The sequence below is a fragment of the Zingiber officinale genome, chromosome 5B (genome assembly GCF_018446385.1).
Source record: "Zingiber officinale cultivar Zhangliang chromosome 5B, Zo_v1.1, whole genome shotgun sequence".
NCBI lineage: Eukaryota > Viridiplantae > Streptophyta > Magnoliopsida > Zingiberales > Zingiberaceae > Zingiber > Zingiber officinale.
In genome coordinates, this window is record NC_055995.1 from 126,599,151 (window position 1) to 126,611,943 (window position 12,793).

General features: G+C 35.3%; 2 protein-coding genes across 15 annotated transcripts in view; one reads left to right on the top strand and one right to left on the bottom strand.

The window, feature by feature from the left end:
- Nucleotides 1–2,142: 2,142 nt before the first annotated feature.
- LOC121985870 (metal transporter Nramp5-like) lies at nt 2,143–6,230 on the top strand. 3 transcript variants are annotated; one of them, XM_042539568.1, is made up of 12 exons: nt 2,143–3,198; nt 3,266–3,344; nt 3,425–3,544; nt 3,613–3,717; nt 3,792–3,901; nt 4,567–4,748; nt 4,819–4,888; nt 4,953–5,126; nt 5,201–5,305; nt 5,371–5,502; nt 5,570–5,665; nt 5,745–6,230. In XM_042539568.1, the coding sequence occupies exons 1-12, from the start codon at nt 3,160–3,162 to the stop codon at nt 6,003–6,005; spliced, it is 1,473 nt and encodes a 490-aa protein (XP_042395502.1). In that variant the 5' UTR covers nt 2,143–3,159; the 3' UTR covers nt 6,006–6,230. The 3 variants fall into 3 exon arrangements, with proteins under 3 accessions (XP_042395502.1, XP_042395503.1, XP_042395504.1); XM_042539569.1 differs by having other exon boundaries at nt 3,643–3,717; XM_042539570.1 differs by having other exon boundaries at nt 5,574–5,665; nt 5,745–5,886.
- A 2,650-nt stretch (nt 6,231–8,880) lies between these two features.
- Nucleotides 8,881–12,793, bottom strand: part of LOC121985871 (CDPK-related protein kinase-like) — a 32,270-nt gene continuing 28,357 nt past the window's right edge. For 4 of the 12 annotated variants that reach the window (XR_006113284.1, XR_006113282.1, XR_006113286.1 and 1 more), the window contains 5 exons: nt 11,928–12,012; nt 11,113–11,154; nt 10,904–11,012; nt 10,667–10,745; nt 8,921–8,940 (listed from right to left, as the gene is read on the bottom strand). Coding sequence is in view for 2 of the 12 variants with exons in the window: in XM_042539571.1 (XP_042395505.1) it covers nt 8,912–8,940; nt 10,667–10,745; nt 10,904–11,012; nt 11,113–11,154; nt 11,928–11,956 (288 nt within the window). In the remaining 10 variants the exon portion in view is untranslated. The other 8 variants (XR_006113283.1, XR_006113289.1, XR_006113287.1 and 5 more) reach the window with 6 other exon arrangements.

Genomic DNA, 12,793 nt, shown 5'->3' on the forward strand with positions numbered 1-12,793 from the left:
ACCGAATAGCCGAGCGGGGCGTCTGCCCGGCTGGGACCGAAGGTCCGAGCGGGTGGTCCGTTCGGCCAGGATAAGAGCGAGGGTACGAAGGTTAGCCGAGCGGCCTATTCGTTCGGCTCAGGAGATGGGATGTCAGCAAAGGCATGTCTGATGATTACGTCGTACACAAGAGTGCACGATGGAGGATCTCGCCGTCACATCATGGAGAGGTTGATACAGTAGCGGTATGGCCTTATGGACGTCTTTCTGACAGACTCATACCTGGGCATGGTCCTTCTGACAGACCCATACCTGGGCATGGTCGAAAGCAGGTGATTGCTTTGATTGGCACGCCCAGGCTCCTTCAAGAGGTCTATATAAGGTCTCCATTTTTTCACCGGAGGTATGCGAGTCTTCATCCTAAGGCCACCTTTTTGTTATTTCTCGCCTGACTTGAGCGTCTGAGGGCCGTCGCCGGGGCACCCCTCCCGGCTCAGTTTTGCTGCAGGTTCGCCGGAGCACTCGAGGATACAGCAAGGAGCGCCACGTGCCCAGTGTCCGTTGACTCCTGGTTCGGACAGGATCAACATATATTATGCCCTATGAGTATCTAAAATTATTTTTTCTTGAACAGTATAACCCAAGAGGAAAGTCTAAACTCTAACGGGAAAATCTTATTAGCTTACACCTATTATAACCCAATCCCTAAATCATAAAATCTTAAACCCTAAATACATATAATATACCCCATAAATATCTAAATTTTTTATTTTAAACACTATAATTTAAGAGGGAAGACTGAATCCTAGATGAAAAATTTTATTAGCTCAAATTCATTATGATCCAATTCCTAAATCCTACAATTTTGAACCTTAAATACATATAATATACCCTAAAATAAATAAATAAATAAATATTCTTTTGTAGTAAAATAAATGGAGTCCACCGTCCTAGTGGCCTACACGGTCAGCTCCATAATTATAGATAAATTAGGAAACTGTAATTGACCATATTCTTAGGGGACATATATAGTAATTTAAAGTGATTCAAAATTATTATTTTTTAGACAAAAATTAAAAAAAGGGCATGTTTGTGTCCTATTTTAGTGTATTTGAGCAATGTAGTTCCAATCCAATTTTGATGAACTACTTTAGATTATAGCTCCAATTGAAGCAATTTCAATAAAAGTGTTTTAATTATTTACAATAAAAGAATTGTAAGAATACAATCAATTATATTTTTTTAAATAACAACTTTGTTCCGGCATTGCAGGAGATAAAAGGTTCCTTTTGTGTTTTTTTGGTTTTCCTATTATTCTAGAAAAAGTAGCAAGCTTTCAAATTGAAAATGTGTGGAATTTAACATTCAACAACTAGAATTTTTTTTTAATGATAGAAACACCCATCCATTGGGTAAAGAGCACAGACATGTGTTGCTCGTGTGTGTATATCCATTCCCCTTGAAATTAATAATTGTGGATTGACGGGGAAAAAAGTTTGCCGAGGACGACTTGGGGATAAAATAAGACTTATTGTGTCTGAATAAAATATTAATTCAAAGGAAGGTGTTGAGGTTTGACCAGGTGTTAGTGTTATAAGGAAAACATGGGAAAATTTGATATATAATAATTTATGGGAAGGCTATTGTTTATTGGGAGAATAAACCTAATTTAGCCATTAATCATTGACGGATGAAAACAAGTTCCTCCGCTTACTCTGCTTACTTGGGAGGAGAGAAACTTGAGGAAGGAATGAAGGATGGAAAAAAAATACTAGAGATGGAAAGAAGCACGACATTATTAAAAGACTATGTTTTTTACTCATAAAAATGTTTGATATGCAAATGAATAAAATATTTTTTTTTCAAGGTAAATGTTTTCCCTTCATGCGCTGCAACGTTAAAACACAGAAATATAATATAGCTTTTTTTGTTTTAACAATGGTAAAATATCCCTTTCTTTTTCAGTAAAATCTTAGGCCAGTTGGAGCACGGGCGGCGGAGCTAACACGGCCCAGCGCCCACGCTGGGCCCAGACAAAACATTAATACAGAACCCTACAGATTCGTTTCCTTCCCTCGCCTACGCCCGCGCCCTCGCCCTCGCCCTCCGCACCCAAAGCAAGCTACGCAAGGAAGCTCAATCATATCAAAGGTAACCCTAAACTTTGTTGGTTTTTTTTGGCTTCCCGGTGAGGTAGCCTTTCGAGCGAGATCAGATTTTTTTTTTGTCCACAATCTCTAATTTCTTTCTGGGTCCTTCCTCAATTTACATGTTAGATTGAAGTCAGAATCCATTTAAAATTGATTACGATATCTTCTGAGTTCACCTTTCCACCTATATTATAGTTTAGATTGAGTCAGACAGCCGAAGGCCAGTGGCAGTGGACGGGCGCCCCCTTGATCGGCACCATACATTCCGTCTAAATGGCAGGGCTTCCATCTGACTGTCTCGACTCAAACTATAATCTAGGTGGGAAGATGAATTTAGGGGAGATCATAATTAATTTTTGCCATATTTCGACTGTGATCTAACATGCAAATTGAGAAAGGAACCGTGAGGAGATCAGGGATTGCGGACCAGCAACTGCTATCCCCACCAAGCAGCGACACGACCGCTCGTGAAGCGGCTGCTGCCCTACCAGCCGCCAGCCAGTGACATCGCCGCTCACGAAGTACTCTTGGATGACCCTCACAAGTCCAAGTGCCCGGAGTCCTTTTCGGATGTCCTGATTCATTTTTAGGGATTCGGGGGTAAATCCAGGCATCCGGACCGGTGAAGGTCATCTAGAAGTGTGCATCAAATGGAGGTACAAGATAATATATAGAGGAGGGGATGGAAACAAACAATGTGATTTGTTGGGAAACTTGTAATTTAGAATAAGCAACAACTCAGGGCAACAGTCCAAACTAGGACCGCAGTTGGCTTGGTGCTTTGGACTGCAGTTGGCTTGGTGCTGGAGCAGCAGTGATGTGTAGTCGATGAACTAGTAGGCCAAAACAGAAAAGTGGGGAAGTTTTACATTTTTGAATTAGTAGTCTCAACACTATTTTACTTTAATCCAAACACAATGGAAACTGAGATTATATTTACTTTAATCCACCAAGAATCTGAAATTATTCTTATTTTAAACCACTAAGGATTATAAAAGCAGACAATCACCAAGAATAAGCAAGCAAAGGAATGGAGAGCTCAGTGAGCCAAAAAGAAACCCACCAACAGGTTCATCACTATTTGTTTCTTCTTCCTCTATTTAGCTTGACTCTGAGAAAATTGTGAAAAATAACAGACATCAGGATGGAAAAGATTTCTTGCTCATGTTGGCCCAGGTTTCCTTGTCTCATTGGCCTACCTTGATCCTGGAAATTGTAATAACTTTCTCATTCTCAAAACTTTATTTTGTATTTATCTTTAAATATATGAACTGATTTACTTTGTTTTGAGACAGTGGAGACTGATCTGCAAGCTGGAGCAAACCACAGATACGAACTCTTATGGGTGATACTAATCGGTCTGATTTTTGCACTCATTATCCAATCATTGTCAGCAAATCTAGGAGTGACTACAGGTATAATTAGCGCTCATAATTTTTCTTTTTGTATAAAATCTATGGATTAACATGATCAATAAATAAAGGGAAGCACCTGGCTGAATTGTGCAAAGCAGAATACCCTATATTTATAAAGTATTGCCTCTGGTTGGTGGCAGAGCTAGCGGTGATTGCTGCTGATATACCTGAAGGTATTGTGTTGAGGTCTCAAGATTATATGCATTTATTCTAAATTTATTTATTTATGTATTATTTTGATATACAGTGATCGGATCAGCCTTTGCTCTCAACATCTTGTTCCATATTCCAGTTTGGACAGGAGTTCTTTTGACCGGATTGAGCACCCTGATACTGCTTGGATTACAAAGATATGGGGTATGCTAGAATCATTATCCAAATGCTTTAATGTCTAAACGTGAGATTAAATATAAGTTTAGCAACATATATATTTTTCTAAATAGAAATTATGGGGGCAGTAGCATGCTACTGTATTTCCTTTGATCTTATACTCTTTATAAACAGGACACGCATGAAAATGCGTAATTTAAAGAAGAAAACCGATAAGTTTTCATTTTGCCCAACTAGTTGACTATATATAATAATTTGATAACTTATATATCCGTTCAGTATATATTTCTGGACGACTCTCAAAAGTGAATCGGGGTGTCATGGAGGAACTCCGGGCATCCAGATTTATGAACATCATCCAAAAATATACACCGAACGAATGTACAGATTAACAAATTTCTATATATCAACAATTACTAAAGAGATATTTTTTGGCAATCACATCCGCTGTACAGGATAGAAAAGAAACGAAAGCATGAACTTTGAAATATATCACCATTTGTTTCATGGTATCACAAGATGACTTTTCTCTCAAAACCATTTTATATTGATTCTAACTAATTTTAATGGCGTAAGCTGATTTAAAACAACGTCTATCTAAAATAAATAAACTTAATAGTAATTTGATTTGACTTTGTCTTATTACTGATTACTCCCTCTGATTTACTCACTGCAATTGTAATTTCTTGCAGATGAGAAAGCTTGAACTGTTGATCTCAATTTTAGTGTTTTTGATGGCTGCCTGTTACTTTGGGGAGCTGGTCTACGTGAAGCCACCTGCAGCAGAGGTGATGAAGGGCATGTTTGTCCCAAGACTGCAGGGAGATAGTGCCACCGGAGACGCCATTTCCCTCCTGGGCGCGCTTGTCATGCCGTAAGCAAACAGACTCAACCAAACACTTGCACCTCACAATTCATAATCCTTACAACAAATCCGTTTTCAGGCACAATTTGTTTCTACATTCAGCACTGGTGCTCTCAAGGAAGACGCCACCTTCCGCCAAAGGAATCAACGTAATCAAATCTATTTGATCAAGTAATACATTTCTGTCTCTCTTTTTTTCCTTTTTTATTTCAGGATGCCTGTAGATATTTTTTGCTGGAGAGTGGCTTAGCTTTGTTCGTGGCGTTGCTCATCAACATCGCAGTAGTCTCAGTCTCCGGAACTGTGTGCGCTACCACTGATCTCTCAACTGAAGATTCCGATAGATGTAGTGATTTGACCTTGAACTCTGCGTCTTTCTTACTCAAGGTCTGTGACTAAGCTCTGCATCAATACCGCAGCGAATTTCAACCCTAAAGTCTGCTCGCGATGAGTTTTTACAGAATGTGCTGGGCAAATCAAGCTCCATCCTCTATGGAATTTCTTTATTGGCTTCCGGCCAAAGCTCTACAATCACAGGCACATACGCTGGCCAATATATCATGCAGGTAACAACGACATATTACTAAAGTCATTTTCGTTCTAAAATTCATTATATCTACTGCTTGTTTAGGGTTTTCTGGAAATCAAAATGAGAATATGGTTGCGAAACCTTATAACAAGATGCATTGCAATCTGTCCCAGTCTTATCGTAGCCATTATCGGAGGAACAACAGGATCAGGGAGGCTTATAATCATAGCATCGGTACAGAATATTACATTTTATCCTTAGAAATTAGAAGATATTAATATTTGCTCCTCGACCTTGGTAGATAGTTCTCTCCTTCGAACTGCCCTTTGCCCTCATCCCTCTCCTCAAGTTCAGCAGCAGCAGCGTCAAGATGGGGCCTCACAAGAACTCCATCTACGTGAGCTCTTACCATTTTTTTATTCTCGCAATCAAGGCCACCATGTTTCCATTATTGCTGACTGCTCAGTTAATGTTAGATAATTGTGGTCTCATGGGTGCTTGGCTTGGGTGTGATTGGGATCAACATCTACTACTTGAGCACGAGCTTCGTCACTTGGATCATCCACAGCAGCTTCCCGAAGCCTGTGACGGTTTTGATTGGGGTCGTTGTCTTCCCTGCGATGGCATTTTATGTGATCTCTTTGATCTACTTGATGTATAGAAGGGACAGGACGATGACCTTTGACGAGAAGTTGGAGGTTTCGGTGGAACAAGGAGGGCATGAAGTCAGAGACTGACATGCAGGTAGGGGTCATCCTGAGCTATATAGCCTAGTCCAAATTTTTTATTTATGTTGCTGTGCATTATTGGATTGTAAAGTAATAATGGGGCAAGCAATTTGTTCATGGTTGTCATTCTGCTGCCAATAATGGGGCAAGCCATTTGTTCTTATTCTTAAATTTATTTTTTTTATATTTTAGGTGTTCGGATTCCACCCGGAAAGTATTTGGACTCTCTCTTGATTCGCCTACTGTGTAATCCGAAGCATAATTTATACATACTAACGAGGCTAACTTTCAAAAAAAAAAATAATAATAATAATATGTTTAAGAAAAAAAATTTAAAGAAAAGTTCAAGGATAGCCCTATAAAATGATGGAACTTATAAAAAATGAAATGATGGGTCATGATTTTATGTGTCTATTTTTGAACTTTTCTTTGAATTTTTTTCCTTGAGTATATCATTGCTCTTTTCAAAATATCATTCTTATTGAGATTTAAATTTTGATTTTATTTATTTCTTGGAGTTTTTTACCATTGGCATCATATTCTCAAAATATTCATTCTTATTGAGATTTAAATTTTGATTTTATTTATTTCTTCGAGTGTTTAATTATCATTTGCATCATATTCGTGGGAGCTAGCAGCTGTATTTATGATTCTCGTAAAAAGAGTGTGTTATATTTGAGCATGTGATAAAGAGACGTGTCAAGTATCTACTTAGATTATATTTCTTAGGCGTATTATGGATGTATAATTTTATTTTAAATAGTTCTCATATTCATGCGAAGCTTAACTTAGAAATGTAGTCGCAATGTTAAAATTGCTATTGTATGATCTAGATTCACGAGTTTGAATTTCAAAAATAATCTCTTATAAGATAAAATAATTATCATTTTTTTATGTAAAGCTTAGCTTATAATATATATTGTTTCTATCAATTATTCCACCACTGAAATTAAAAGGATAAGTTTTTAAGTATGGTTGTTAAAAAAATAAATTGTTTATATAATTTTTTTTACTTATCCTCCATTTCCTTCGCATTCAAATCTAATCTAAGAGCATCTATATCTGATTCCCTAAATAAATTCACTTTTCATTTTTAAGTTTATCATTTTATAAATAATAAAAAATATAAAGAAAAGAGAAAACTAAAGATGGGATAAGTCATAAGAAATTAAGTTGATGGATTATGTATTAAAAAATAAATATCTAAATTTAATAAAGTAATTATTGTACTCTAAAATTTAAATTTAATTAGATAGAAAATTTGATTTAGATACTCGCTCGTGTTCGTCTAGTGATCGGGGGCGCTGAGGTGGTGCCCTGCCTAGAGGGCCTCGCTCGTGTTCGTCTGACGCAGTGAAAATTCAGGATTTGTTTGGTAAAGCAGTTCAAAATATTGTTCCGATTGAAGCAATTTCAATAAAAAAATGTTCTAATTATATTTGATCGAATTATACCACTTTTGATTAAATTAGAATAATTTTAACTCTTTGTTTTTTTTTAAAATTTTTATTATTATTATTTTTAAACTAAGAACGATTCCCTCCACCTAATATATTAATATTAATATTAATATTTAAATAATGTATTATAGTTTTAAAATTATTAAATCATGTATCCATTTTCTATTTTACCCTCATCCTCAAATCAATTTTACTGAAAAAAATCACTGCTCTTAATATATTAGGTCAAATTGATGTTTGAGAGAATTGATATAATCATAAGAACTAAAAGAACTCATAGGATCTAGTTTCACTTCATTCCGAGCTCTCTAGGTTCATCAATCGATTTTGGTCGAATAAATTTACATTGATTTTATTTAAGTTCATTGGACCCTAGTTTCAAAAAATCACTGTTCTCAATATAGTACGTCAAATTAATATTTGATAGTATTTTTACAGTCAGAAGAACTAGACGAACATATAGAAATCGGTTTCATGTCATTTCAAGATCTCTACGTCCATCAGTCGATTTCGATCGAAAATTAATTTGTGTTCAAAAAAACACTGCTCTCAATATATTGGGTCAAATTGATGTTTGATAGTATTTTTACAATTAGGAAAACTAGACGAGCATATAGGAATTGATTTCATATCATTCTGAGATCTTTAGGTCTATCAGCCGATTTTGATCGAAACCGGCTAATGGTGTAGAATGAAATCGATTCAACTGATTTATTTTTCCAGTCAAATTTAAAATTATAATACATGATTTAGTTATTTTGAAAACTTATCTACTGGATTTGATAAAAAGTTGAAAAAAACTAGTAAATAGAAATAAGTTAATGATGGTGTCTCCCGACTACAACAAAAACCTTCATAGACATCGGTTTTCCACCGGTGTCTATTTGATTTTCGACCGATGTCTATGAAGCCGATGTTAAAAGTCTACCATTTTAGACATCGGGTTAAAACCGGTGTAGTATCACTTAACGACACCGGTCTTCGAATCGGTTATTAACCGGTGTAGTATCACTTAACGACACCATTTCATCAACGGTGTAAAACCGATGTAATATTGTATGTTAATAACAGCAGTTTTGGCAGCGGTAAATGACCGATGTAATATTACTTTATAACACCGGTTTTACATCAGTGGAAAACCGATGTAATATGTATATTTTTTTAACAACACAGATTTGATTTTAAAACCGACAATAAAAAAAATACACAAATATTCACAAATTGTACAAATATTCTTCATTCAATAATATCCATAAAATACATAAATATTCATAAATTATATAAATAATCTTCTTACAACAATATCCATAAAATACCCAAACATTCTTTTTACATCAAAAGCTAGCTAATAGATATCAAAATCAAAGTATAACATTCTGTTAACACATCAAGGTACAACTGTCTCAAATGTAATCTAGCATGCATTCAGCCCACTCGAACCGCACTTCATCAATTTCAACTCTGGAGTACTTGAGATTTGTAAACTGTAAAAACACATAAATCCACCATATGTCAAATAACTAAAACAAATGTGTGCATGTATCAAATAAAATAGAATACTGAGTTTTTAAAGGCTGTTGAGAGATAACGAATATAGTGAAGGAAGCATAGAAGAACAAAGAAAATGTTCATAGTTAACAAGCAAATGAAGAGATATACTATTTATTGTACTACCTCTGATGCCATCTTCCAAATCTCATAAGCAAGAATGCAACTGTGCCCTTTGTATACACATGGCTAATAGACATAATACAATAAGGAGCAAAAGCTATAAAATTCACCATCACCACGCAATCAATGAAGCAGGCAAACACAAGGTGGGTTGATATGCAGTGAAAGTGTTAATTAAGTGGAATTGCAGCAAATCATGACTCAAGTCTGAGCTTTTTTTGCAGCTTTCATCTTTCCCAGATAATTCCTTCAGTGATTTTTGCTGCTAACTTGGTTTCTGTTTTTTCACATCTTTTTATTAGCGGAATGGATTAAGATTATAAAACCCTCTTACATTTCTTTTGCAGTTGGTTGATTTTGAGAGCTGGAAAATTATTTTCTCAGAATCTAAGAAAAGTGCTGGTTACTTCAGCAGAGTCTCTCTTCCAGAATATAATGTTCCTTGAGAGCAACAAGAAATGGAAATTCAAGCTAACATCTTTGCTTTTGGAGTAGTTTTACTGGAAATAATCAGTGGAAGACCTCCATATTGTAAGGAAAGAGGGTGTCTGATAAATTGGGTAAGATGCATATTTGAAAATATTTGATACTCAAACACAGCATCAACTTCTTGTAACAGATACTGAGGGCATAAACCCAAATTTGTTCTTATTTCCTACAAACTTCCGATAATCATTTGTTCCATGTAGTTTAGAAGCTTAATTCTCAACGAGCCCTCTAATCAGTTCATACAATAGTCAGGGTAAGTTAAAGGTTGTATTACCTCTATTTAGCTACCTTATCACATCCCAACTGAGGAAACCATAGCCTCGTTGCAAATCACAAGTTTCTTTCAACATTATCTTCCCTTTGGAGATTCATTAGTTGGAAAAGACATAACATTGTTTGCCCTTTGGGTTCGCTAGTCTCAAGATATATCCTTCTTGATCCAACAATTTGTGATTTATATTAGTAGATTCATGTTATATATCCACGGCTCATTGTTCTTCTATGTTATACAGGCCACAAAGTATCTTCAAAACCCAGAAGAGATAAGTAAACTAGTAGACCTGAATCAAAGTCGCATCATCAGTACAGTTAGCCATGTGCATGAAGATGGGGGTCTAAAAGTGTATATCTGGTTAAGTAGTTTCTATTACTGGCTTTTACTGTAACAGATCAACTGAAAAGTGTATATCTGGTTAATTTACAAGTAATGAAGTATTCACAATCAGGAAGCTATTTAATGGTCTTCTTTCTTATCAAGAGCAGGGAATTTTCTTGATGCAAACTAGCCAATTACTGTAATCATAGGGCACAAGGTCACAAAACTCAAAAACATCGATTATGATAGGACGCTGAGATCCTAAGCAGCAATTTTACTTCAGAAAAACCTTGGAAACGATCCCAAATTCAAATACTTCAGTGGCAAAGGAAACTCACAACAAATGGTACCAGAGAAAACAACAAAAGAATCCATAACAAAATAGGATAACATTTTTCATGTTTAACATCACCAAAAAAGCAATCAACTAGACCATGCCACTAAACAATGCTCACCTGGTTTAACAAAATCGGAAAGGCCAAAATCAATCAACTTCATCTGAGCATTTTCATCTCTAGTGGTGAAAAGAAAATTCTGTTGTTAAATACAAGGAAGAAATATTAACAGCGCTGAAAAATATATGTTGAAAAAGAAATGAACAACAGAATACCCTAAGTTGCTCCTGTAAAATAAGAGATCTAAAGTAATATCATGTCTGCATAAATTGAATCAAAGCTCTCTATGATACAAACCTCTGGCTTTAAATCACGATGCACAACACCTTGAAGATGACAAAAGGCGATTACACTCAGTATTTGAATAACTATAGCTTTTGCATCCTCCTCTGAGTACCTTCCACCTCTTGAGAACACAAGGGAAAAAAAGCAATCAAAAGTTATTAATTTTCAAATTCAAATAATCAAATAGATATAAATTATGGCCAATAAAATCACTTTTTTACCTGGATAAAATTCTTTCTAATAATTCTCCACCTTCACATAATCTGGAAAAGAGAAAAACATATTGTTGAGTTCCAAATTAATAGAAGTACTACATAATTTTTTTTAAAAAAAATTGCTGCCCATCATCTTAGAAGTGTTCATTTTAAAATTTGTATGGAAAAGTATTATCATTTTTCCTTAGTGCAGGATACAAAGTGGAAAGCAAAGAGGCATATTAGTAGGATACTACATGCAAAAAGTTTTGGATATATCAACTCTATCTTGTGACATGGAACAAATATCATATGTAGAAATGTTGTTACTCATTGTTAAGTTAACTAGAGTTAATTAAGACATACTCCATGACTACGTAGACGTTAAGTGCATCCTCACATGCATCATAAAATTTGACAAGATTATTATGGTTGGACAAGGCTTTGAGGATTTACTTGAAAATATATTACAAATTATATTTTGGCATTTTTGGTTAAAAAAAATTTTCAAAAAAAAAACAAGAACCAAATATAATTAAACTATCAAACTCATCAAACCAAAGCAAGACATAGAAACCAAAATTTAAATCATGTTCTTTTCGATTTTCTACTTGGAACCAAATAATGGAGGCCTCAGATAAAATGACCAACATCATTCTACAAGCCACTGCTACTAGATCAATACACTATGACAGTATGAATAAACTTGATATTCATCTAGTTAATAAATGGGAATCAGGAGGCACAAAATGTCAAAGTTGTACCATGCGTAAGAAACAAGAAACTCAAAGAACAGGACATACAATGAGGCATAACAAAATGATTCAGGTCAAGGAGTCTACCTGTCCAATAATGACTGCCTTGACTTCATCAAAGGAAGTCAAATGAAGAGCTGGAAAAGATAGCATGAACTTTGATAACTTTCACCTAAGACCTTAACATGCATTAACTTACATAACTGCACAATAAACAGTCAAAAAGATGGACAATAAATGATGTGGAACAACATAATCATTATTTCTCCCAACTCTGTGTGTAGTGATTACACATGCTTGCACCCTTACAGAAGTTTCAGTATGCTTCTATCTCAACCCATGTTATAATAGACGCAGAAACACACTTTTCCATGTCAGTTCTATTCTTAAAAGTAAAAAATAGTGCATTTCAGGAAAGAGAAGAAATGGCTATTTTTTTCTAGCAATATTGATTAGAAGAGATTAACCTTGGTACCATATATAAGGTAGAACCAAAAGCTTCACAAGGCAGATCAGTAGTCCCGAAGTTTGAGTATATAAATTACATTCAAGTTTTGGCTAGGGAACATGAACAATTTCCTGGCAGCATGATGTCAACAAATGAAAATAACTGATAATTTTCTTACAGTAACCCACTATTGAGAAGAATTTCTATCATCCACATATCAGCACCATGTGAATGTCATAGTCATCAGGTGGAGTTGGAGACACAAAAAATCTCTCATCTCTGGTAACAAACTCACATTTACATTTTATCTTCAACTTACCGAAGGCGTAGATCACAAGCCATAGTGTTTTCACAATGATCAACCTACTGAAATAACTATGAAAATGATGACCACGGCCTACAATTCAAGCATCAATGCAAGTATGCAACAACCAAATGGTTTTATTAGCTTAAACAGACGCCAACCAAAAATGTTTATATATTCTAAAACCTATTGAGCTGATTA